The following is a 24,700-nucleotide window of genomic DNA, read 5'->3' as shown; positions in this document are numbered from 1 at the left end:
GGGTTCGCCGCATTTTTACCGTATGAGGACACCCAGAGCCCCACCCCGTGGGAGCCCCGGGCTCCTGCTGGGCTTGCCTGAGGGTTTTCCTCTGCATGTCCTCGTCGGTGATGCCGTGGTACACCAGGGTCTCGTTCCACACCGGGTTCCGGGTGTTGCGCAGCGTCTTCGTCCTCAGCTTGTTCGACTGCAATAAACACCGGGGAATTGCACCCCGGGATTCCTCCCTGCCCAAATCCCAGCTCCTGCCAGGGATGCCCCGTCACATCTGGCACAGCTGGGTGATGGTGAGCTCCCAGGGAGCATCGCGGTGGGATTTTGCACAAGCACCGGGGACTTGGTGACACGTGGTGGTTGGGAGAGCCTGGATTTTGTCACTCCCTGGGGTTTATTCCCTCAAGGAGAGGGGAAAAGGTGCCCAGGGCAGGATGTGGGGGCTCAGGTCACAGCTCTCAGGGTCTAAAGGAGGAGCCGTCACTTGCCTGCGTGTCTTTCGCAACCACACGTTCAAAATTTAAAAACAAAATTGAAATTACTATCAGCAAATGAGAGCAACAGGAATCAAAGTGATTCCCAACATCACACCTGGATTTCCTCTGAACAATACCAATACCCCCCTGCATAAAACAAAGCCATAAAATCAATCCAATTATTTTATTATCAGTTTTCCCCCGGTTTTACTCCTGGTTCCTCTTTGCTGCACCCTCTAAGGAAAGAGCCAGCACTGCAGGTTGTCATTCCTTCCTCAAGATTTGCCCACCCAGATCAGCCCAGCTGGGCTGGGGAGGGAGATTTCCAGGAATTTCCATGATGGAGCCAGAGTTTCCCCCAAGGCTCTCTCCCCACAGCTCCAACAAGAACGTGCTGCAGCTTCCAAGCAAATGGATAATTCCAACCCTGGGCATAATTAGATTTTTGGGCAGATGTTTTGTGATGCATTAACAGCAATGTCTCCTCTGGAGCTTCCCTCCACCCCTGAGCAGATTCCTGCCTGCAGGATGAGCTGTTCCTCGGATCTGGGAGAGCATCTGGGAGCATCCTCCCTGTTCAAAAATACCCCCAGGGAAAAACAGCAGCGAGCAGACAAAACCAACAGAGAAAATCTGATCTGAGGGAGGGACCTGAGGGGGATTTGAGAAACCTCTGCTCCATCCCCAGCACCAAACCTGGCAAAGCCTCACCTTGCTGGCTCCGGGCAGGAGGTGCAGCTTCACATAGGGATCAGCCAGGCCATTGGAATCCATTGGTTTTAAGCCCTAAAAAAAAGGATAAAGGAAACACAGGACGTGAATCCTCCTTCAGCAAAGCCAAGGAAGAGAAAAATCTGCCCACGAAAAGCTCAAAGAGAAAATGTGTTCAGTGACCCAAGAGCCTGTGCCCCGAGCGGCTGTGGGTGCCAGGATGTGCTGAAACATCTGACCCATCCCTGGAAAAATCAGAATTGTAGAATCACAGGATGGTGTGGGTTGGAAGAGACCTCAAATATCATCAAGTTTCATCCCCTGCCACGAGCAGGGACAACTTCCACCATCCCAGGCTAATCCAAACCCTGTCCAACCTGGCCTTGGACACTTCCAGGGACGGGGCAGCCAGAGTTTCTCTGGGAGGACTGTTCCAGGCCATCACCACTCCCACGGATCTCTTGGATCCACACAAGGAAAAGCCCCCCAACCCTCCCCAGCCAGGAGCAGCTGTGCCTGGAGCCTCCCAAGGGAGCAGCCTCTGCCAGCAGCCACATGGCTTCCATTGTACCAAAAACTGGGATCCAGATGGATTTAAATCAGGGAAAAGGGGGGGAAAGAGGAGCTCTTGCCTTGGCCTTGATGAGGGTGCAGTGCAGGGAGCTGTTGTCCTGGTCGTAGAGCAGGCTGAACTCCAGAGCTCCCAGCGTGGCTGACAGCGAGGGAGGAGGAGGAAACAACCTCGTTAAAACCCCAGCCAATAACTGCATTTAATCATCCCCGATTAGTAATAATTAGAAAGATTTGCGGGTCAAATGTAAAAGCTGTTTAATGCAGTGACACTGTGCTGGCAGCGGCCAAACCGCCACAAATCCAGGCGGGTTCGGGAGCTCTGCACAGCTTTGCAGGGCAGGGACTGCCCAGGGAGAGCAGCTCTGGGGCTGGCTCCAATACTCCCCAGGCAAAGGAGAACCTTCCCACAGCAATTCCACCCCGGACCACCCTGAGGAGATGCTCCAGCTCGGACAGCAGCTCCTCCCAAGGCTGGGGCTCAGCACCCGGCTCCTGTCTCGGCTTTCTGCAAACCAGCTCAGGCTCGTGCTCCTTCATCCCAGTGATGAAGAGCAGGCACAGAGGGCATCAGCTGCTCCAATCCAAGCACCTGCTCCCGACCCCGAGCAGCTCTTCCCACCCAGGATGTTCTACCACAGATCCTCCCCCCAAATCCCCACCCCAGCTCCAAACCCCGCAGGGAAGCATCGTTCCCCAAGGACCTTCCCTGCTGGACACCCACCGCCTTCCAGTGCGAGTCACGCCCACCCAGCAACCTCCTCCAAATCCCGCATTTCCCAAAGCAACTCCCTCCCTGGGTACGTACTGCCTTCATCCGAGTCGTAGCTGTTGGCGTCCTCCTCCTCTTCCTCGCGGGGCTGCTGCCGCTGCGGGGCCGCGGCTGCGGGCGGGGGCTGCGTGGCAGCAGGGGGCTGCCAGGCTGGCCTGTCCTCCCTGCCGCCAAAGCCCCCTCCCCGCTCCTCCCTGGCGGCGCCGCGGGCCGGCTCCGGGGGGCTCGCTGCGGGAGGGACCCCGTTAGCCCCCGGCCCGCTCTGCCCCCCAGCCCCCCCCGCAGCCAGCCCGGGGTTACCTTGTCTCTCCGGGAAGCGGGCGGGACCCCCGGGACCGGGCCTTGCCGCTGCGGCCGCCGGCGCTGGGGACAGAGGTGGCATCACCGGGCGTCCCCCGGTGCCCTCTCCCACCGCGCCCCTGCCCGTGGGGCGTCCCCAGGGACCGCACGCCTCGGCCGCGCTCCCATCGCGTCCTACCTGCGGGTGCCGCTGCCGGCGCAGATCCAGCGGCGGATGCGGCAGCGGGACCGGCCGTGGCTGGCGGGGGTGGCCGCTGGCCTTGCACGGAGTTGGTTCTCTTCACGCCTGCAAGGACAGGGGACGATCAGCAGAGACCACCCGCAGACGGCTCCCGGCTTTGTGTCCCCCCCCCCCCCCCCATGTGAACTTGCGGGGATGCAGGAGCAGCACCGCTCTCACCGGGGCTCCTGCTGACCCCGCTCTCCGCAGCGTAGTCCCGGCTGTCGCTGTCCCCACCGGTGTCCTCGCTGCCGCACGGACCCGGCCGGCCCTCGGCCGCTTTGCGGCTTCCCCGGGCGGCCGCTGTGGCGTCGGTGCCTGCAGGGAGAGGGAGAAAGGAGCAGTGAGGCTGGAAAAGCGAGCTGCCGTCCCTGGGCGCTGCCCGGCCTGGGTGCCAGCAGCAGGGGGACAATGGGTACGGCCGCTGCCAGCAGCACCTCCCGAGCTGCGGGCACTGCGGCGGGAGGGCTCTGCACCATCAAACCTGCACACAGTGCTCAGGAAATCCCCAAGGACACGAGAGTCCCACGGGAAAACAAGGCCCGAGGTATCCATCACCGGGTCCTCAGCACCCTGATGGGACCACAGCTCCACATTCCTCGGATTGGGGCGGGGTGGGGATCCTATTTTCCTTCTGATCATCTCCCATTTATTAAGGAGACAGCCGTGGCAGCTGCCTCTGCCTCTCCCTTCCATCACCCAGCGTCCCAGCAGATAAATCCCAGCCCGGCGCTCCGGGGTGATGAATTGCGACCCCACGGACGTGACGGAAAAGGTCTCGGCGCTCACCTGGCTGCTGCTGGAGACGCCAGGGATAAATCTTTGCCGTGACATAAATGGGCTGTTTCTCCTTGGCTGGGCTCTCAGGGTCACCGGGCGCGAGGACAAAGCGGAACGCAACAGATTGTGGGGGGAGAAAGGAGGAGGGAGAGAGGGAAAAACACCGGGAATGCTGAAGAGCAGGGAGGTGGGGGGAAATGAGCATCCAGGAGCAGGAGCCCCGTGGTGCAGAGAGAGCCGTGCAATAAATAATTTTCCAAGGGAGCTGTAGGAAAATCATGGGCACGGCAGGAGCATGCTGAGCACCGGGAGGGACGTGCGGAGCTGGCAAAGCCTTCCCGACTCCAGGAGCCGTCGGATTAATAAAAGCTGCCCGTGGGGCTGGGAGGTTTAACGGCACCGGCTGGGGGCGTGATTAAATCGCCTTGATGAAGTGCTTTCCCCAACTGCTGCTGCACGGGAAGAGGGAGATCATCAACTGGGGACATCAAAACCTGGGCTAGAGGGGACCATTCCAGGCAGGAACTGTCCCCTCAGCTCCTCTTTGCTTCTTTCACGGAGCCAAGGAAGAGGGGGGTTTGCAGCCACTGCACTGCTCCCAACTTAATGATCACCCAAATGAGAAGCAGACGGTGTTGGAGGGGGGATCAGAGATCCTCATCCCCTTGGCATCCCATGTGGAAGTGTGAAAATGGGGGCTGTTACTCAAAATGAACTTCCCAGGGAGACCTCCTCACTCTCCACGTCTCCCTGGCAGGAGCCACGTGGGGGTCGGGCTCTTCTCCCAGGTAAGAAGCAACAGGATAAGAGGAAAGGGCCTCAAGTTATGCCTGGGGAGGTTTAGGTTGGGTATTAGGGAAAATTTCTTCACTGGAAGGATTGTCCAACCCTGACACAGCTGCCCAGGAGTCCCCATCCCTGTGGGAGGATTTAACAGCAGTGTGGATGTGGCCCTTGGGGACAGGGGTCAGTGGTGGCCTTGGCAGTGCTGGAGGAACGGCTGAACTCGATGGGCTTTGAGGGCTTTTCCAAACTGGATGATTCCACCACTGGAAGTGCTGGAGGGTGCAAGGAACAAGCCACTTCCACATCCTCGCCCTGCTCTGCCTCCCGTGCACAGCGCAAGGCTGGGCTGCTCCATCCCCCACAGACAGGCACAAGCTGCCACAAACCTCCTAAACTTTCCCCGGGAGGTTTTCCAAGGACTGCCGTTAAATAACCAGAAAAAAAAAAAAAAAAAAGCCACCTGCCCCTCCCAGCAGATCCCACCACCCACGGAGGCGGCTCCGGAACGGCAGCGGCTCAGCCCCGGCGTGTGCGGGAGGTGGGGAAGCCCTGGAATAACCCGGGCCCCCCGCAGGGTGGGCGGCGGCAGCAGCAAGGAGAAATCCTGCTGCAGCATCCCGGGGAAAACCGGGCGGGAAAACAGCTTGGGAAGAGAAGGACGCAGGGACGGGGCTCGGCACAGGCAGGGGACAAAGGCCGGTGCTTACCCTCGGTGTCCTCGGCATCCGCCTGGCCTTGGGGGCACAAACAGAGCGAGAGGGGGTGAAGCTGCGGCACACGCACCCCCAGCACCATCCCGGGACGCGCTGCCACTGTTTCCCCGGATTTCCCCATTTTATCCCTATTTTATCCCTATTTTTTCAAGGCTTTCCCATCACCACATCCCTACCCAGGCCCTGATCCCCACCAGGGGCTGCTCCGTTCCAGCATGTCCTGCAGCCCCATCCATCCCCACCTGGAACTCCTGGATAAAAGATCTCCAGGCTCCACCGCTACCCCCTTTAGGGCACAGGCAGCAGCCACACGACTGCTCTGGATGTTTTTCCCCCAGAGTTTTCCCTTGCCGAGGATGGGAAGGAGCCCCAGAGCCTCGCTGGCAGTGCTGGGGGGGCAGCACCCGCTGTCACCTACCTCGGGTGGGTGCCCGGGAGGGGAGTTTGGGGTCCGGGGCGGGTGGCTCGGCCGGGCGGGGCTCGCTCGGGGTTTGGGGTCCCTTCTTGCTGACGGGCATCGGCTGCGGCAGCATCTGCTTGGGCAAGCCCTTGAAGAACCAGGCGCCGGAGCGTTTCCACACCTGCGGGAGCAGGGTCGGGCCTCTCAGAGCTTCATCCCGCCCGTGCCACCGCGGCGCGACCCCACATCCACACCCTGCAGCCCAGGCCGCTAATTAATGAACCAATTAACTCCCCGGCTCATGCTGCAGCAGCCAATCTCTGCCCACAGCCAGCCCCTTGGACCCCCCAAACCTCTGTTTTCATGAAACAAAACGTCATTTGGTGTAAAAAACAAAACCGTCCTGTAAGAACCACGCTCGAACAGCCGCTGGGCAAGGCTGGGTGGCGCTGGAGGCCCCTGCGAGGTTGAGTCGGTCCCGTCTGGGAGGTGTGGGGTGGGGACAGCGGGGACAGCGGGGACAGCGGGGACAGGGGCCACACGCACCTCCCGCTGCTCGCTGCAGATCTTGCAGAGCCAGATGGCCTGGGGCCGGTTGTTGGTGGTCTGCACCCCGCACTTGGTGCACACGTTCTGCGGGCAAAACAAAGATCTGCGTGACACCGGTGCCACCAAGATGTCCCCAACGCCAGCAACGAGAGATTTGCCTGCACGGCCACCCGCGACTCCGCGGGTGCCGGGCTATGGGAACGGGCACCCAAAATCCGCGGTGCCCCCGGGGCTGGGGGGCGGTTCTGGGGCTCGGGGGAGGGGTCTCACCTTCTTGCAGTCCTCGCAGACGACACAGGCGGAGCCCCTTGTCCCCAGCTGCTCCCCGCAGAGGATGCAGCGGTTGACGCCGTCCCCCAGCACGCTGCGGCGCATGTCCTCCAGCCGGGTCATCAGGCGCCTGGCGAGAGGGCACAGGGATGTCAGGGAATGCCAGGGATGCTGGGAATGCCAGGAAAAGGGCAGGGTACGGGGCGCAGGCCCCGCTCCCCGGGCTTGGCCGCTGCCTTTGGTCCGGCTGTTCCTTTTCCAGGCGTCGCTCCCCACGGAGCCTCTCCCTTTCCAGCTACGGGACAAAAGCACATCCCAGCGGGAAATGAGGTTCCAACAGGTTTATATGGCACAATATCGACTTCCAGGGATGCTGTCAGAGAGGTGACACCGGCCCCAGCTCCACGGACATGGAAAATCCATCCAAGGCAGCAGCTTTGCATGGAGCAACTTGTCCCTAAAAGGAAACCTTTCCACCCAGTCCCAGCAGCTGCCCACGAAGAGCTGAAGGAGGAGATCCTGGAAGGCCCCTAATGAGGACTGAATTAATTAATTAATTAATTTTCTCATTGTTTGAGGAAAAATGTTTTATATTTTTGATGGAAATTCTTGCAGTGAAGTGAAAGCCCACTGGAGATCAGGCTGTGAAAACACACCTGGTTCCTGCAAAGGTTAAAAAAAACCCAAAGAACAGAACCAGGAAGTTTTGGAAAGGCAGCATTGGCCGAAGGAGTTTGGAAGGCAGGAAGGAGCTGCCTGCCGAGCAGCCGGGAGCTGGCGTCGGCGTCGTGCGCTCAGCTAACCCAGAATCCTGGCCCTAAAAATAGCACGGCGAGGGGAAAAAAGCTGCATTATTTATGTCATTCAGCGAGGAAGGAACGAAGAAAGGGAGGAGGAGACCCAAGCCCACCGGAGAGAGCAGCCCCCCGTGGCAGCCTGACCCAAATCTGACGGAGCCGCGGCGGAAAGAAACCAGCGGGTGTTGAAAAGCCGTTTTCCTGCGAGAGGTGACAGCTTCAGATTTGTGGTGACTCGGCTGCCAGTGCCTCTGAAATGCTCATGGACCATCCACAGGTTCCCCTGCACACAAAATGCCTCTGGGGTTGGAGGGCCGGAATTCCATGGGCTCTGTGGGGAAAAGTCGAATAAAGGAACAGCAGCATGAGGAAGGGAAATTGTATGAGCGTGGAATGGTTTTGGTTTGGAGGAGCCTTAAAATCATCCAGTTCCACCCCTGCCATGGGCAGGGCCACCTCCCACTACATCAGGCTGTTCCAGCCTGGCCTTGGACACTTCCAGGGATGGGCAACCTGTGCCAGGGCCTCACCACCCTCCCAGGGAGGAATTTCTCCCCAAAATGAAGCATTTTAGGACGTGCTGGTGATCACAGCCCAAAAAGGCCTCACTGCAGCCAACAGGGGCATCTCAAAGCCACCAAGCCCAGCCACGCTCAGGGATGTGGATCCATAATCCCACAAATTATCCAAGCAAAGCCACGTTAACACATCAGCTCTGCCAAAAGCCAGCCAGGAATCTCCCACTGCTCCCCAGGCGGGGGCCGATCCCGCCGGGCTCCGGCTGCCTCCTGCCACTTCCAGATGAACCTGCAGCCTGTTCCCAGCTGGAAGCTGGGCTGGGTGGGCAGCAGCAGAGCCAGACAGAGCCAGCAGTGGGGACAAGGCTCTGTTTTCACAGCTCTGGTGTCACCAGACAGCAGATGGGAGAGTTCACGAGTTCCTGCCAGCACCAGGAGCACGGGGGCTCGAAAAGCAGCGATCCTGGTTCCCATCCTTGTGCTGACAAACAGCATCCTCAGAACCACAGCCAGCGGATTTTGTGCTCTCCCACTGCAGGGAGAAGCTCCCTGCCAGCCTAACTCCCTGCTCCAGTGTGGCATGGGGCTTGGAGCAAGCTGGGCTGGTGGAAGGTGTGGGCCCACTGAAGGAGATGAGATTTGAGGTCTTTCCAACCCAAACCATTCTGGGATTTACTTGAGAGGTGCCGTGGTCCCTTCACAGCCATAGGTGGTTCCTCCCTAGAGAATAACCCAGCTCTGGAGCCACCATCCACCCCTGGTGCCTTCCCAAGCTCCAGAGCCTGTGGCAAACACAGAAATCCCAGCGACTCCAGCAGAGCTGCATCACCCCACGAACACCCAGCCAGCAATTCCAATTAAAACCTGGATTCTGGCTGTTCCCCAAGTGTTATTTAAAAGCAATTAACCCCAGCCCACATCCCATGGAATGCATGATCCTCATAACATCCAGCTTTTATCATCCCCCACCTCACCAAGGGGGAACATTTTGGGGGAAAAAAAAACCTCTCTTTTATTCATGGGCAAACCTCATATCCCCTGCAGTTCCTCCTGCTGAGCTGCAGGAGCTCCAAGCAAAGCAGCTTCCAGTTGGAAATCTGCAAGCCCAAACAAACTTATTATAGAAACTGGAACAAATGGCACAATCAAAGGGAGAGAAAAAAAAAAACAGAAAAGAGGAAAATGCTTTTGCATTTTAAGAGATTCATTATTTAGCTGCAAAAATCTCTCCCAGGCTCTCATTTACCATGAGCTGCTCCTTAAGTGGGATTTTTGAACCACTGGAAGGGCTCAGCAGCCAGGACACACCTGTGGCACCACTTGCAAGCCAAGTACATTTCTCTAATTAAAACATCCATTCAGGAGGGGAAAATTGGGCTTTTTTTCTTGCTTTTTTTTTTTTTTTTTTTTTTTCCCCATGACTTAAACCCTGCTGGAAGAGAACTGTAGAAAAATTTCAATTTAAAGTCCTGGTGTGAAGCTGGTAGGAAGAAAGGGGGGGAATGTGCCCAGACCCCAGGGCTGAGAAACTCTTGATAAAGGCATCAACTGGGAGAAAAAAAGCTCAGGTTTGTTTCCAGCTCCATCCAGCATCTCCAGAGATCCAAATCCATCCCATTCTCCCATTAATAACCAAGGGAAGCCTTGCCCTCACCAGGAATGAGATTTCTGCCTTCCCAAAAGCTTTTCTCTCCACTGGATATCATTTCCTCCTCACTTTTATTGCACATAACCAGCCTCCAGCTCATCCCTCTCCCTTCCACGGCTCCAGCATTATCTGCACTTCAACTCCCCAGGAAATATCCTTCCAAATTGTTAAAACAGGGGGGGAAAATCCGGGGCTGAGTAATTGGAGCCGGTGGCAGGGAGCTGGCTCAGCCCAGCCCTCAGGGACAGCCCTGGGGATGGGGAGAGATCCCTCCCCTGCCAGGGAAACAGGGATGGGGCACTGATGGGAGAGAGACAGGAGAAGCTTTATCTGCCGTGTTCCGCCGGAGATAACAGCAACGAAACGGGGCCCTGACGATGGAAATCTGCCCAGTCCCAGGAATGTGGTTTGGAAGGGGGAAGGTGGGCAGGGAGGGACATCCCTGGCTGCTCCTGCCCCATGCCAGAGCCCTGGAGCAGGCAGGGAAGGGCCCACGGGCACATCCCAACATTTCCCACAGTCCGTGGCAGGAAAAGGATCCCGCAGGGATGAGGGACGGCCTCAGGCTGGGTTCAGTCCTGGACGGGCAGAACGGTGGTGGCTTGGGCAGAGCTGGGCTTAGGGTTGGATTCCATGAATTATAAATTACTTCAGAAGCCTTTTCCAACCTAAATGATTGTTCTATGGAACTCTCAGCACTGCAGCAGGAGAAGAGGGATGGGAAGAGGGACAGAGTGACCAGAATGATGATCCCAGGAAACGAGACTTAACAACGGAGCAGGAGTTTGCTGTCTTTAAATATTCATCAGAACTGCAGAAATGAATGGCCAAGATGGCCTTAATGGGCTTTAAATTGTGGCAGGGAGGACTTTTAATGCAGCAAAAAGGGTGGGAGAAGGACCTGATCCATGAGGAAGGACCTGATCTAGGCCACTGAGCTCCACGTGCTCCTCAGTGCCGTGCAGGAAGCAGCAGGGATGGGCTCAGCCACCACATCCACGGCAAAAAAATTCCAGTGAAACACAAAGGAGGTCACCAAGAGCCTCCAGAATGCAGCCCAGCCTCGTCTCCATGGGGAAATTGTGTGCCTTAAAGGGCTGAATATTAAATTAAGGTTCATTTTCCCAATGGAAAAGGGACAAGAAAAGCAGCCAAGCTCCAGATTAAGGGAAACATAATTAAAATTGGGATGAGAAATGAGAAGCAATTTTCCTCCCCTCCAAGTGGGCAGGGAGCTAAAGGTAAAGCACCACTGGGGCTTTTCCAGGCTGAGCCCTCACCCACAGAGGGAAAAGCCACAGAGTTTTTCCAAGTATCCCATCCCATGCTCATCCAGGTGCTTGCTCAGTGTGCTACAGCAGGCTGGGAATTTTTGTAGTCTTGGAAATAAGAGAGGAGGGTTTTTTTTGGAGGGGAAAGCTCAACCAAACCCCCACAAAATCTCAAGCAGCACAAGTGTCCCCTGGTCACGACTGAACCTCATCTCCTCCAGAAACTGGCATCCCAGGAGATGCTCCCAGCTGTCTCCAGTAACCTCCCTGCCCTGCCCTGAGCCTGCATTTTGTTGTTGTGCTGTCTGCACACAGGGATGAAGATCCCAGGCTGTGGTCCCCAGACAGCTTCCCTGCCACTGAGGGTAATGATTTAATCCCCAGGGGCTTCCATCTGCTCCTGCATCATCCCTGTGTCATCCCAGCCATGAGCAGCCGAATTAAAATCCAATCCTGCTGCAGAGCTGCTCCTCTTGGAGCAAAGGGGGACACAGCCAGGCCACTGCACCTTGAGAGGGGACCACAGGGCCATGGCCAGAGCCAGGAGCCAGCTGTCACCTCCCCTCTGGGAGAGCCAGCTCCGTGCTCTCCAGAAATATCCATTTCCACCTTGGGAGGGTTTCAGATCTTCCCCTCGATGCCAGGAGCGTGCTGGAACTCATTAGGCAGCGGAGCAGCCTGGCTGGGTTATTGATGGCCCCCAATTAGAGATGCAGAACGGAGTCAATTAGCGCCTGCAGGTGCTCCTGTGGCAGCTGGAAAACAGGATCCTCATGGATTGCAGCTGGAATAGCACCGCTGTCACCAGAGTGTCACCAGAGCCACCACACAGACCCCCAAGCACAGAGAGAGACGGGACAAGAACGGATCCATCCCTGCCCACGTGGATAATCCCTTTTCCCTAAAACTTCCAGCCCTGTGTCCCTCATCCCAAAGGATGATCCCGATCACCCAGCAGCTCCAGCTCGATGTGCTCCTGCTGTGTCACGTCCAAGATGATTCCAGCTCCTCTCGTCCTTCTCTGCGCCACGAGACAAAAAAAATCCCCCCCACACCAAGTGTCCCTGTCCTCCAGCCCTCATCAGCATCCAGCTCACGTATCCCACAGGATCCATCCACCCTCAGAGCTAAAAATACTCCTTCACGGGATTAGTCTGAGCTGGGTTTGACACCAAGTCCAATTCCACAAACAACAGCCCAACAAGAGGCATCGATTTGTTCTCAAGACAAGGGGCTGGTGGGATGGAGGATACAGGAGATGGAGGGCAAAAAAATCGGGAAGGATTTGAGGCATGAGGAGGTTCATCCACAGCCCTGGTTGAGGGATTCAGGATTCCTCAAATGAATCCCTCAAACACCTCCACTTATTGAGGCAATTCCAAGTATTCACCACATATTCCCCCTTTGGAATCTCACTGCGTGTCAGCTATTCCTTATATTAACCTAAAGCACTGTTTTCATGGGATAATGGAATGGTTTGGGTTGGAAAAGACCCCCTGCCAAGGGCAGGGACTCCTTCCACTATCCCAGGTTGCTCCAACTTAGCCTAGGACACTTCCAGGAATGGGGCAGCCACAGCTCCTCTGGGTGAGTTTTAATGGATTTATTTTTCCCTTTACAGGAATAGAGAAATCCCAGAAAATCCCAGAAAATCAGGCTTTCCATGAGCAGCTCCCCAAAGCAGCCTGGCCAGCCAGCACCGCTGCCTCCCTGCCAGAGGCCAGCCTGGCAAACCCGGATTATTTTGTAATAGAAGGAGCGATCCTGGATAACACCCGAGCCTCTCCCGAACGGATGATTCCGTACGAGGCTGATCCAGCCGCTGTCCCACATTCCCGGGGCTGAACATCCTACAGCTCTTGTTGTGCAAGCCAACAAACACAAAGGGGCTGGCACGGCTCCCGCTACGCCTCCTCGCAGGAGGGGAATCAGCTGCGGCTGCACATCCGCCAGAATTCCCGGCTCCCAGCCCCTCCGCCCGGCTTTTCATGAATGAGGATGAGCAAACCTCCTCCGGCTCGGCGAAGGAGGAGAAAGGGAAGAGTTGGAAAACAGCTGCACAAAATTAAATCTCTCCCCAAGATGATTTACGGCTCATCCAAGGAGCATATCGCGTTGGAAAGGAATTCTTACCGGGCTGCAAAAGGGAAACGCCAGGGAAAGCTGTTTGTGAGCTCGGCTTGGGCGTGAATCACCGCCACTCCGAGAGAGCCACTCTCACCTGGCTGCTGCCAAAGAGCCGCGAGAGGGGAGCGCTGCGCGTTGGAAAGTGATGCCAAGCCCCGGAGGCACCTCCAGCCTGAGGGAGCAGCACATCCGTGGGGCAGGAGCCGAGCCCAGGCAGGGAGAACAGCCCCTGGAGAGGCAAAACCTTCCCAGCACGTTCAAATCCTAAGCGAGGATTTCTGAAAAACGAGGGAATAAATCCAGCACTTCTCCACAGCCAATATTTAAGGGACAGCAAACTGTCCCTGAGCTGCGGGAGGGAATTTGGCACTCCCCAAAGCAGTGGGGAGTGTGGCTCCTGCCTGGGGCTGAGTATTTTGCCTGCTAGGAAAAAAAAAAAAAGCAGTGGATGCTTAAACTCAGTGAGAAGAAACTGCTCCTCTGTCAGGAAAAGAGGCGTGATCCCAACGGGAACATGGAGATCCCCTCTGGAAAACCATTCCCAGCAGAGCAAGGGGATGGGTACCCCGGCCTTAGCTCATTTCACCTGGCTGGAAAGGAAACACGGGCACTTCCCACCCTCTGCACGAGCACCGGGAATGCTCCTGGTGAAAAATGAGGTACCAGCGGCTCTGGGGACCAGGACCCAGAATAGAAAAATCCCCCAAAAAATCCCAGAAAATCAGGCTTTCCAGGAATGGCTCCCTAAAATGGCCAGGAATGGCCAACCGAGGGCCAGCCAGCACCACTGCCTCCCTGCCAGATGCCAGCCTGGCAAACCTGAGCATCACAGCCCTCCTGAGCCTCACACAGCTCCTTCCAGAGTGGGATTAACCCCCGGGATGGATCCATCACCCCTCCTCTAGAACAGCACCAAACTCCTCCCCGCTCTGGCTCAGCACTGGACAAGCAGCGAGCTGCTATCAATGATCCCTTTTCCACTGGAAAAAAACCATCCGGGATGAGTGCAGAAGGCTCCAGCCCCCCGAGGCACCCGGAGCCGCTCCCTCCCCGGCGCGCAGGTTCCTCCTGGCCGGGGCCCAAAAATCCCCCGCAGGCTCCTTTCGGGAGAAGCACCGCAGTGCAGAGGCTGCTGCCCAGGAAAGCAGCCAAGCAGAGCCTCCTGCCGCGGCCCCGGGGTCCCTCTGTCCCTGCTGTGTCCCTCGGTGTCACCAGCCCGCCTTACCCGATGCGCTCCTGCTCCATCTCCTCCATCTTCTCGGCGCGGGCGATCACCCGGTTGATGATTTCCTTCTCCTCATCCGTCAGCTCCTCGCCCTTGCGCTGCCGCTCGGGCTGCGCTGCCCAGCCCGCCGGGAGCCTGCGGGCACAGCGGGGACAGGGATCCAGCCACGGATCGATTCCCACCCCTGGCTGTGCCCAGGCACCAGTTCCCAAACCCCAAACCCAGCCCACCACCCCATCCTCCAGACCCCAAACCCAGCCCACCACCCCATCCTCCAGACCCCAAACCCAGCCCACCACCCCATCCTCCAGACCCCAAACCCAGCCCACCACCCCATCCTCCAGATCCCATCCAGCCTGCAATGACCCCCCACACCCCCTACCCACAGCTGGGAGCTCTGATCTCTATTTTTAAGGAGTTTCAGATGGAAATATTGGCTTCATACAGAGGGAAAACTCCTTTTTAGACCCATTCCCATTATTTGCACGTTTCCTTTGGCACCCTGGAACACCAGGTTTGCCTGGCAGCCGCGGGGCCGGGGCGGTGGCGCGGGAGTGGGTGGCTTTTTTTTTTGGGAACATTTCTCCAAACATGGGAGTGTTTGTCCCTCTAACATCATTCCCAAAGATCCTCTCGCCCAGCCTGGGTGCCAGGCAGCGCTAACCTGGTGACAGGGTAACGTCTGCCACTCAGGGGTGCCAAAGGCAAACATTCCTCACCTTCCTGCTCATCCAAAGTCCTTTCTTGGCACTTTCCCCCTCTAGGTTGAACACACCCACATGGTCTTGAGCTTAAATTCATTAAAACCCTGTGTGACACTTCCCAGACTTAATTTTTTTTTGCATCCAAACCCATTTTTTTTCCTGTTCCCAGACCATCAAAGCAGCAGGAAAAGAGGAATAAGTGAAAAATAAAAGATACTTACTGCTCCTTCTCACTGCTGGGAAGCACAGGGAAAGAGAGGGAATGAGGATTAGGTGAGAGCAGAGATGAGGAGAGCCCAGCCGGTGACACCTCCCACCTCAGGGTGACAGTCCCCAACTCCTGGTCCCTCCCCGTGGAGCTCCACTGCCCCCAGAGAGCAACTCCAAACCTCCAGGCACCAAATCCAGGCTGGAGATGTGCTCCAGAGTGGACGTGGCATCACCTTGCAGGGTGACAGGACAGAGGGACAGCGCCAGGTCCCTTGCACACCCCGGCTCTGTCCCCACCACCTCGCTCAGGGCTTTCAGGAGCAAAATGCCCCCGTGCAACAGCACCGAACCAATTCCTGGTGTCCCCACGGGAAGAACCGGCGTCACCACCTGCCGTGGGACTGTCCCTGTGCCCTGCTGTCACCTGGCTCGGAGGGACATGGTCCTGTCACTGGGGCACATCCACCGGTCGGAGGAGCCGCCCAGCACCGCGTCGGTCATCGCCGGCCGCCCCGGGCACGAGTCTGGGGACACCGGTGCCCCGCTGGCCGTCACCAACGCCGCTCAGCAGCGACTTCAACCGCTCTGCTCCCAGGTGCCAGTGAAGAAGTTGAGCTTCCAGCCGGGCTGTAGGGGAAAAAAAAACCCAACAAAATCCCTAAAAATCACGCTGGGCAAGGCTTTGTCTGTGGGATTATGAGAGGGTTTGGAGCAGGAATGTCACTTTAGTCTGGATATCGGGACGCAGGAGCCTCCAGTCACCTCCTTCCCATGAGGGCAGCACAGCCTGGATGTAATTAATGAATCCCCAACCTCACATTAATTATGAGGCTTCAGAGCCAGGAGGGAAGAGGGGGATCCATTCCAGAGAAACAGCTGCAAACAAGGAAATTTTCTCCCCAAATTCCAGCATGCCTCGCTGTCCTTTCCCACACCACATTCCCTCTGGAAAGAAAAAAAAAACAACTTCTCCTTTCCCTTTTTGGTTTACTGAAGTTTTTGCCAAGTGGATCCAGGAGGGAAAACACAGCACCAGGACTCCAGCAGGAGGGTCTGTCCACTCCTCTCCAAAGGTTCATCCAGAGAGGGTTCTTCAAACCCTTCTCATTAAAATACCAATGGATGTTGAATCCACAGCTGATTTTGCTTTATTCTCATTTTTGGAGGGGTTTTGCCCCTCCACCCACTGCTCCTACTCACTGCAGGGGGATGGGGATGGACGGATCCATTCATCCGTCACCTCTCCTGAGGGAAAACCAGGGATTTGATAGATTTGGCTGCAGCAGAGCTAAAAAAAAATCACAAAAACCTCTGCAGAGCCCAGCCACGGACGACGAGGCTGCTCCCAGCCCATGGATCATTCACCTTCCCATCCTGCTGCCCTGGATTCCTCCCTGCCTGGAAGGGACCTCTCAGTTCATCCCACCTGGTCCCAAAACCAGCATCCCAGCAGGACCAGAGCTCTGCCCAAACTGGTAAATGAACCTTTGTAGGGCACGAAGCAACTCCAGCAAAACTCCAGCAGAGAAACTGGGGAGATTGTACCAAGGAAATGATGGAAAACGGGAGCTTGCAAAACTGCCCCTCTGAAATCACCAGCTCCAAGCCAGGAAAAAACACCCAACTTCTCCAAAAAAGAAGGGGGAAAACGCTCTGCAGGGTTTTTTTTGCACATCACTCCCTGAGGAGCTGTGGAGGCTCGAGGCTCACCTTGGCTTCACGGAAAACTTGGGGATGTAAAAAAGTATTTTTGGAAAAGCAGGAGAAGTGAAGCACGTGGGTAATTAGTGCTCTGCTGGTTCACACAGCGCCTGTTCCCGAGCCAAAGCAGAAGGCTCCGATTAACAAGGTCACTTAACGAAGCAAATTGTTCATTTCAGTCCCCCCCACCACCTCCACAATCCGCACTGCAGCACGGAATTCCCGCTGGGAACAAAACGTCCCGGGGGGTCCCGGGGTGGGCACAGACTGAACGGGGAGCAAGGGCAGCACCACGATGCCACCACCCGTTTTTGGGGAGATGCAGGTGGGTAAGGGACTGCCCCGAGGCCACATGGGGCAGGAATGTCCACCCCAACCCTGCAACTGGGGGAAATCCTTGGAAATCCTTGGTTTTCCCTAGCAAAGAGGGATCAGGAAGGAAAACTCTTTTGCCCAACTGGAACTTTGTGCTAATAAGAGCGAGGCCATGAGCGCTCCGTTCCACTTTGCTGTGGATGGAGCGGAGCCTGGGGCTGGCTCCTGGAGGAATACACAATCCCTTTCTCCACCTATAAATAATAGATTTGGAAAATCTACTTTGCATTACTTCCAGCAACTACCCCCGCTTGCCCTAATGCTTCTTCCAGCATTTTTAGCACATGGGAAAGAACAAAATAACAGCTCAGGGTGGCTCTTCCCCCCTCCTCTGCCAAATCCTGGCTCCCGAGCAGCAGGATGTGGCCATCCAAGCGGGGATCGATGGGATGCAGCAGCATTTCCTTAATGAAATGGAAATATCCCAGCCTAGGAGGGTGCCAAGACCTTCCAGGGTCTGGCTGACCCCGAAGGGTCCCGGATCTGCTGCCCTGGTGTCGGTGGGGATGCGAGGAGCTGTCTCATCCCGAGGTTTTCCGAGGGATGCTGGCAGCTCCCGCCGGCGCCAACGCGGCACGTCCCGGGCAGAGCCAGGAATAGCAGTGAGGTCTTAATTTCTGGCCTTAAGGAAGGGCCACATGACTCCAATCACGCCGCTCCGTTACTTGTGTGTGACGGAGCCCGCGGACTTGGTCATGCTTTAATCAAACGGGATTGAACGCCTCCCGCGGATCCCGCTCCCGGAGCTGCCGACTCGTGGGCCCACCTCCAGCACCCAAAAATCTGGCAGGCGCAGTGGCAGGAGTTAGCAGGTCCCATTCGACCTCCAGCAGGCGCGGGAGGCCTGGAAAGGCAGCGGGATGCCCATGGAATGAGCCCATCCCACCCCACGGCGCTGCAGGGCCCAGAGCCACCCACCTGCAGGGAGCCCAGCACAAAGGGCAGCCCCAAGGCACCCCTTGAGCCACCTGGGAATGCCAAACCAGGGGAGAAGAGAGAAAATTCCATCTTTTCCAAGCTCCCAGGGTAAGGGTGAGGTTTTTCCAGCGAGCTCCACGCTTGCCAGCCGATGCCTGCAGAGATTGTCTCCAGCAGCAGACACTGACACAGGCAACCTATTTCTCCCTTCAGCCTCCTGAGCTCTGCAATGCAGCTTTCTTAAATATTGAATAAGTCTGCTGCTCTCACCACCTGCCAGTGCCAATGATGAGGTAATTTTTCCATTGACAAAGCCTGATGTGATTAATCCGGGTGGAAAAATGCAGATTTTGGGGATCATCCATTCACCTGGAACACGCAGCAGCAGCCAGACCCCAACCAACCAACCCAAGCTGCTGCTCTGGTGCCAAGTGGGAGATTATTGGGTGTCATCAGCAAGCAGGAGGTTTGGAAGTGGAATGGATCCAGACTCATTCTCTGTTGGGATGGTGGGGTTTGCACGTTGGCACCTGAGCGGGTTTATGCTCCACAGCTGGAGCCAGGGATGGAAAAATAGGGGATGAGGATGGAATTGCCTGATGGGGCTCATTTTGGGGTGACAAGGACTCACAGAGATCCCCCCCAGATGAGCAGTGTGAGGAGCAAATGCCAAAGCTGGGATGAGCCAGGGTGGAATTGTCTCCTCACCACTCAGGGCACACATGACAAAACGCCAAGTTTGGCTGGAAAGCCCTCCCAGCTGCTGGAGGCATTTCCAGCCATCTCCCAAGTTCATCAGCACCAGATCCTGCCCTGCTCCATGCCTGGCACTCAGGAAGGGCTGCAAACCACATGGAATTCCAAATCCTGCCAGAGGATTTGGCACAGACCCCACACCCCACATCCAGGCTTGTCCCTTCCCAGGAAAAGGACTTTGCCCCCTGCACACCCCACACCATTCCCTGTGGAACGCCTTCATGGCTGTAGGGGCAGGCAGCAGCTCCTCACTGTCCTCTGGCTCCAGGCAGGATTTACCTGCAGAGGGGGGGAAAAAGGGAAAATATCCCCCCAAAATACCTGCAGGAGCAGCTGTGTAACTCTGCAAGATGATCAGCAGGTCACAGGGAGGGCCAGGAGGGCAGCCCAGCCCCGCAGGGCCCCACACACCCAAACTCCATCAAATCCCGACATTCCGTCCTCTGTCTCATCCCACGTGCAAATTCTTTTAGAAAGTTCGGGCAAAATCGAGCAAGCTGCTCAATGGATGGTGCTCAGGGAGCAGCCCACGGCCCAGGCTCTCCTTTAAAAGCAGGAGGGAGGGGGGCAGAGCTCAGCTGGCAGGAAGCTGCTGGGGCTGGAGCTCCTCCCGGACACCCGGACAAGGGACAGGACAACCCCAGCGGGAGCACCAGGTGACACAGCCGTGGCAGCACACGCTGTGTGTTCCCACATCCTCCAACAGCCACGGTGTGGGATCAGACCCCTGACTGCCCCACGGCAGCTGAGGGGTCCTGGGAATGCAGCTTTTGGGGAAGACCCAGAGCCAGCGAGTCACAGCCTCATCCTTCAGCCCCACACCAAACCCTTGCAGGGAACAGCAGCCCCACAACATCCCAGGTCGGCGTGGTGCTAATTAGTTAATTAAAGCTCAGTGTGACAGCCACAGTCCACAGGTGACAGTGACAGACCAGAGACAGGAAAAGCAAAGCGATGCCTCCAGTGCCCTCCAGTTAAATCCACACCACAGCCGCTGGGAGCCTTTGGGAACACCAGTTCCTTTTGGCTTGGCTAATGGCACTGCTGCCTTTAAATTCCCACAAGGTGCTGAGAACTGCCTTTATTCCACTCCCCCGAATTCCCAGCTCCCCGTCATCCTCCAGACAAAGCTGCTTCCCAAGGCAGCTGAGCAGCAGCTCAGTCAATTTTATTTAAGCAGCACGTTGACATTTCCTCCAGCAGCTCCCTCTCAAACCAAACACTGTTAGGATGCTGTCGCAAGGATTTACTCCCCTTGATTAATTACAGGAAAGACAATGGCAAAAAATAAATTAAATAAATAACCCACTCCTGGGTGTATCCGACTCACCTGGCACTGCTGGAGGGGCAGGTCCAGGTGAAGTCTGAGCACACCCCGAGCCCACCCGGTGCTGCCATCGCTCCTCAGGAGCTGCTTAGCAACGGGAAAATCCCTGCCCGGCTCGGGCACAGGAGCCGGCGTCGCACCCTCGATGCCAGGGACACGGAGCGCGGCCAGAGCCACCAGAATTCCAGCAGGGACCCAGCGCTGGCCCCTGGCACAGCGACAGCGGCTGCGGGAGGGTCAGCCACGGGAAAAGGCTGGGAAGCACCAGCCGGGTGAGCTCGGAGGTGGCAGGTCCTGCTCGCTGCCAGGGGACGGGGACAGTCCCCACAGGGTGCCCCAGGGATGGTGGAGAGCCGCGGTGTCACCCCACAGGAGCAATAGCGGGGGCGGCATCCCCGGGCTGGGGCAGAGGAGCCACGCGGGCCTGTGGGGAGGGGTCCCGCTGCCGGGGGGACCCCTCAGCACCACAGCGTGACCGTCCCCGAGGGCCACGGGCAGAGAGGAGCGCACGGCCACCGGCTCAGGGTCTGCACCAGCCTGGGACACTCTGGGCTCCCCAGTTCTCTCCTCCCCACAGCTCTCTCCGTACCTGGTTTCACGGAGCCAGACGTGCCCCCATCAGTGGCACGCCAAATCCAGAGAGCTGCATCCAAACCCGCCGGAGAAGGGGCTGGAGAAGGGAATTGGTGCCCCCAGCACGTGAACCTTCATCAGCCAGCACGGCCTCACCCGCAGCCACTCCCGGGCCTGAGGAAGGCGGGGGAATTCATCAGCCCGGCCTCGGGAAGCGGAGCCTCCTCCCTTCCCTTCCTTCCCAGCCCTTGCGGGCTCGGCTGGGACCACCTGGAGCGGTTCATTACAATCAGCGCTAATTGGCAGTGACTGCAGTGACAGCGTCACCGCGCTGCGGGCGGCAGGAGGGCACCGAGCCGGGGCCACCAGCGAGCTGGCCCAGGGGTCACCGCTGCTGCCACCGCCCCGGGACCCGCGGGGGGCACGGGGAACCGGCTCCCTGCCATCCCCCACGACAAGTCCCTCCAAACTTGCGCACAAAGCCAGGCCGAGGCCCCGCACCCTCCCGCAGCAGTTTTCCGCCCCTCGCCCTTTCCAAAGCTGGGAATGTTTCACCCCACGCAGAGCCCCGCAATGGGCTCCGGGCTGTCAGCACAAAGGGAGACCCACACCAAAAAGAAAAAGCCTTTGCCACAGGCAGCAGAGCCGGGGCAGCGCAGAGGGAAGTCTGTGAAGGAGCAGGAAGCGGAGCAGGGCTTTGCAGCCAGGCGGGGGCTCCGAGCGGGGGTGCTGGGGCCGGCATTCGCTGGGTTCCCACCCTGCAGGTGACGGCGAGCAGCTCCCACCGCATCGCCCGGCGATGCCACAGCGCTGCCCGAGGCTGCTGCGGGCGAGCAGCGCCCACCCAGCGCTCCCCTCCTGCGGGATGCCCGGCGAGGCGCCCACGGGATGCGACAGCAATTCCCGGTGCCGCGAGTGGGGCTCAGCCCCACGGCTCCAGGCTGGTCCCTCGCCACGGAATCCCTGAGGCAGATCTGAGTCAGCCCTCCAGCAGCAGCTCGCAGCTCGCTCAATCCCTCCCGGATGAATGATGCATCATCAAATAGAGCCCAGTGTCACAACATTAACAATATTTATTTTCAGGCTAAGCTGCAGCCTGGGCTTTTGATACCAGTAATTAAAGCAAATGGTTCATCTGTTCTCATCTCTGCATCCCTGGAGCCAACTGGCCGTGTTTGGAAGCTTTATGTCTTTTTTGGTTTTTTTTCTTTTTCCTTGCAACCTCATGGGAAGAGGGGGATCGGGCTGATCCGCACACACTCCCAGGATCCCGGGAGGAGCGTGGCATGGCCCGAGCCCAGAGCAGGGGCACGGCCGGGGCAGCTGCCTTTGCTCAGAGCTGTTTGAGCAGGGAAATTAAGGAGTGTTCATCACCACACAAAGACAAATTTCTGCTCCAGCTTATAACCAGAATTATTAGAAAGACACCAGCAAGAGACACAATCAGGTGTATTTTCTGGAAGAACCCACCCCTGGGAGCGACAGCTTCCAGCAGCCTCAGCCTCATTCCCGAGGTGGTTTTGCCTCCTGGAGGTTCCAGGTTACTCCAGAAAGGTTTTTGATGCCGTTTGCATCACTTTGGTCCACCCTGGGAAACGAGCAGCACCTGCCAGAGCCCGCGGGCCACCCTGAGCCGGGCAGTGATGCCCTTGCAGAGCCCCGACAGGGAGCAGAGCACCCCAAAATGTTCCAGCAGCAGGGTCAGGGCACTCCCCACATCCCCTCGCTGCCAGGATTCCGGGAAGGGGCTCAGCCTTGGCGCCACCGCAGCGCGCTCCGGGGACGGGGAAAAGAGCCAATTTTGGGGGCTTCAACCCCCGCGAATGCCCAACACGCTTCAAAGTTGTCCGCACACGGCCAAGCCGAGCAGCAGCACCCAGAGCCGCGCCCCAGCCGCACCCACGCCCCGCCGGGGACCCGCTGCAGCCGCTGCCACCGGCCACCCACGGGCGACACCGCGGGGCGGGGGGTGTCACCCACCGCCCGCACGCTCCGGGATGCCGCAACTTTCCCCGGGCCGAGAGCGCGGTGCGGGGGCGAGGAACACTCCCGGACGAGCATCCCGACCCCCCCAGAGCCGCATCCCGATCTTTGTCCCTGCGGAGCCCGCGACACCTCCTGAGCCCCCTCGCTGCCGCTGCCACGCCCCGGGGGACCCCTGATCATCCCCCCCCTTACCTGGGCCGGGGTCCCGGGGTTTGGGGGTCCCGGGGTTCCGGGGCCGCTCCCCGCGCTCGGCCGCGCTGGCGCTGCGCGGCTCCGGCGGCAGCACTGCGGACGGCGCGGGGAGGGGACACGGGAGGGGACACGGCCGGGGCCGCCCCGCTCCGCGCCCCAAGGAGCCGCCCCCCTCCCAGGCGCAGCCGCTCGGCCCCCTCTGGCACTCCCCCTGCCTGGGATGGGGCAGCGGGACCCCCTGCGCTCGTCCTCTCCTCCAGCCCATCCTCTCTCCATGTCTCTTTCATTCATTCTCCTCCCGAGCCCTCTCCCACCCTCATCTCCCATCCCTATTTTATTTTATTTTATTTTATTTTATTTTATTTTATTTTATTTTATTTTATTTTATTTTATTTTATTTTATTTTATTTTAATCCCATCCCTGTCCTCTCTCCCCCGCTCAGGTGAGACCCCACCTGCAGAGCTGCCCCCAGCTCTGGGATCCCAGCACAGGGAGCACCTGGAGCGAGTCCAGAGGGACACAAAGAGGCTCCCAAGGATGGAACCAGGCTGGGAGAGCTGGGAGTGTTCACCTGGAGAAAGGAAGGCTCCAGGGAGAGCTCAGAGCCCCTTCCTGTGCCTGAAGGGGCTCCAGGAGAGCTGGAGAGGGGCTTTGGACAAGGCATGGAGGGACAGGACACAGGGAATGGCTTCCCACTGCCAGAGGGCAGGGCTGGATGGGATATTGGGAAGGAATTGTTCCCTGTGAGGCCCACGGTGCCCAGAGCAGCTGAGGCTGCCCCTGGGTCCCTGGAAGTGTCCAAGGCCAGGTTGGACAGGGCTTGGAGCACCCTGGGATGGTGGAAGGAGTCCCTGGCCATGGCAGGGGGTGGAATGGGATGAGCTTTAAGATCCCACACCCTCCCCACCTGCAGCATCCCCCAAAAGCTGTGGGAGCTGCTGCCCCTCCCAGTTCCCTGCAGATCCCACAGCCTGGCAGCCCTTCCCAAGCCCTAGAGAGCTCCTGACCCCCAGGCACGAGCCAGGACCACGCTGCTTCTGGCCAAGACCTTGGAGGAGCAAAGTTCCTCATTCCTCCAGCTGGATTTCACCACTTCCCCATAGGAGGTTTTTCCCCAGCTGCAAGTAAACCCCCCATGAAAACCCCGCTTTTGGGGGGATGTAAACAGAAATCCCCGGAGAGAGAAGTCCTTGAAGGATGGAGCTTTTCCCTGCCTTCAGCCAGGAAAGTATTGCAGCACTGCAGGCTGAGTGTTGATTGGCATCAGCTGGATCCTTGATGGACATTTTCTTCTCTTCCAGGCCCAACTGTTTTTATTTAGCAAAAGAATTGCCTCACTTATGCAAAATACTCGGAGAGAGCAGCACAGGGACTTTCAAGCTGATCTGTCTTGACACCTTCCTTGGAGATTCACAAAAAGCAGCATCAATTTGAAAATCAGATCTAAAAGTGGCTTTCCAGAAAGAAAACAAAGCAACACCTGCACTTGTCTGTTCTAAATCCCTGGCACTTCCACTCTCCTTTTTTTTTTTTTTTTTTTTAACCCCTCTTTGAAAATAAAAGAGCCAGTTGGATTTTTTTTTTGTGGAATTGGAAGTTCAGTTTGGCAGTCTGGCAGATCCTCCAGCAGATCAAAGCAGGGAGGGCTATATATTTATTTATATAGTCATTTTTATATTCATTTATACACTCATTTATTTATTCATGTATACGTTTTTTGCTATATTTATGTATATATTTATAGATATGTGTATATATGTATTTTTATTTATGCATATATTTATTTATATATTTATTTTATATTTATATCTTTATTTTATATTCATTGAT

The 24,700-nt window shown here is 57.3% G+C and overlaps 1 protein-coding gene across 4 annotated transcripts in view; it reads right to left on the bottom strand.

The window, feature by feature from the left end:
* RPH3A (rabphilin 3A) overlaps positions 1-22,962 on the bottom strand; it is a 29,349-nt gene extending 6,387 nt beyond the window's left edge. The window contains exons 1-15 of one of the 4 annotated variants that reach the window (XM_053959806.1): positions 22,870-22,962; positions 15,466-15,668; positions 15,053-15,067; positions 14,128-14,262; positions 6,542-6,671; positions 6,269-6,355; positions 5,741-5,903; positions 5,317-5,343; positions 3,224-3,361; positions 3,002-3,109; positions 2,824-2,886; positions 2,560-2,751; positions 1,814-1,893; positions 1,182-1,256; positions 78-187 (exon numbers count right to left, since the gene is read on the bottom strand). In XM_053959806.1, the coding sequence (XP_053815781.1) occupies positions 78-187; positions 1,182-1,256; positions 1,814-1,893; positions 2,560-2,751; positions 2,824-2,886; positions 3,002-3,109; positions 3,224-3,361; positions 5,317-5,343; positions 5,741-5,903; positions 6,269-6,355; positions 6,542-6,671; positions 14,128-14,262; positions 15,053-15,067; positions 15,466-15,542 (1,400 nt within the window). In that variant the 5' untranslated portion in view covers positions 15,543-15,668; positions 22,870-22,962. Of the gene's footprint in view, positions 1-77; positions 188-1,181; positions 1,257-1,813; positions 1,894-2,559; positions 2,752-2,823; positions 2,887-3,001; positions 3,110-3,223; positions 3,362-5,316; positions 5,344-5,740; positions 5,904-6,268; positions 6,356-6,541; positions 6,672-14,127; positions 14,263-15,052; positions 15,068-15,465; positions 15,669-18,035; positions 18,056-22,869 lie in introns of those variants that run through there. The other 3 variants (XM_053959808.1, XM_053959807.1, XM_053959809.1) reach the window with 3 other exon arrangements.
* Between the last annotated feature and the right edge of the window lie 1,738 nt (positions 22,963-24,700).

The sequence above is a fragment of the Vidua chalybeata genome, chromosome 18 (genome assembly GCF_026979565.1).
Source record: "Vidua chalybeata isolate OUT-0048 chromosome 18, bVidCha1 merged haplotype, whole genome shotgun sequence".
In the NCBI taxonomy this organism is placed as follows: domain Eukaryota; kingdom Metazoa; phylum Chordata; class Aves; order Passeriformes; family Viduidae; genus Vidua; species Vidua chalybeata.
Note: the sequence above shows the minus strand (reverse complement) of the source record. Positions and strands in the feature narration are given on the sequence as shown.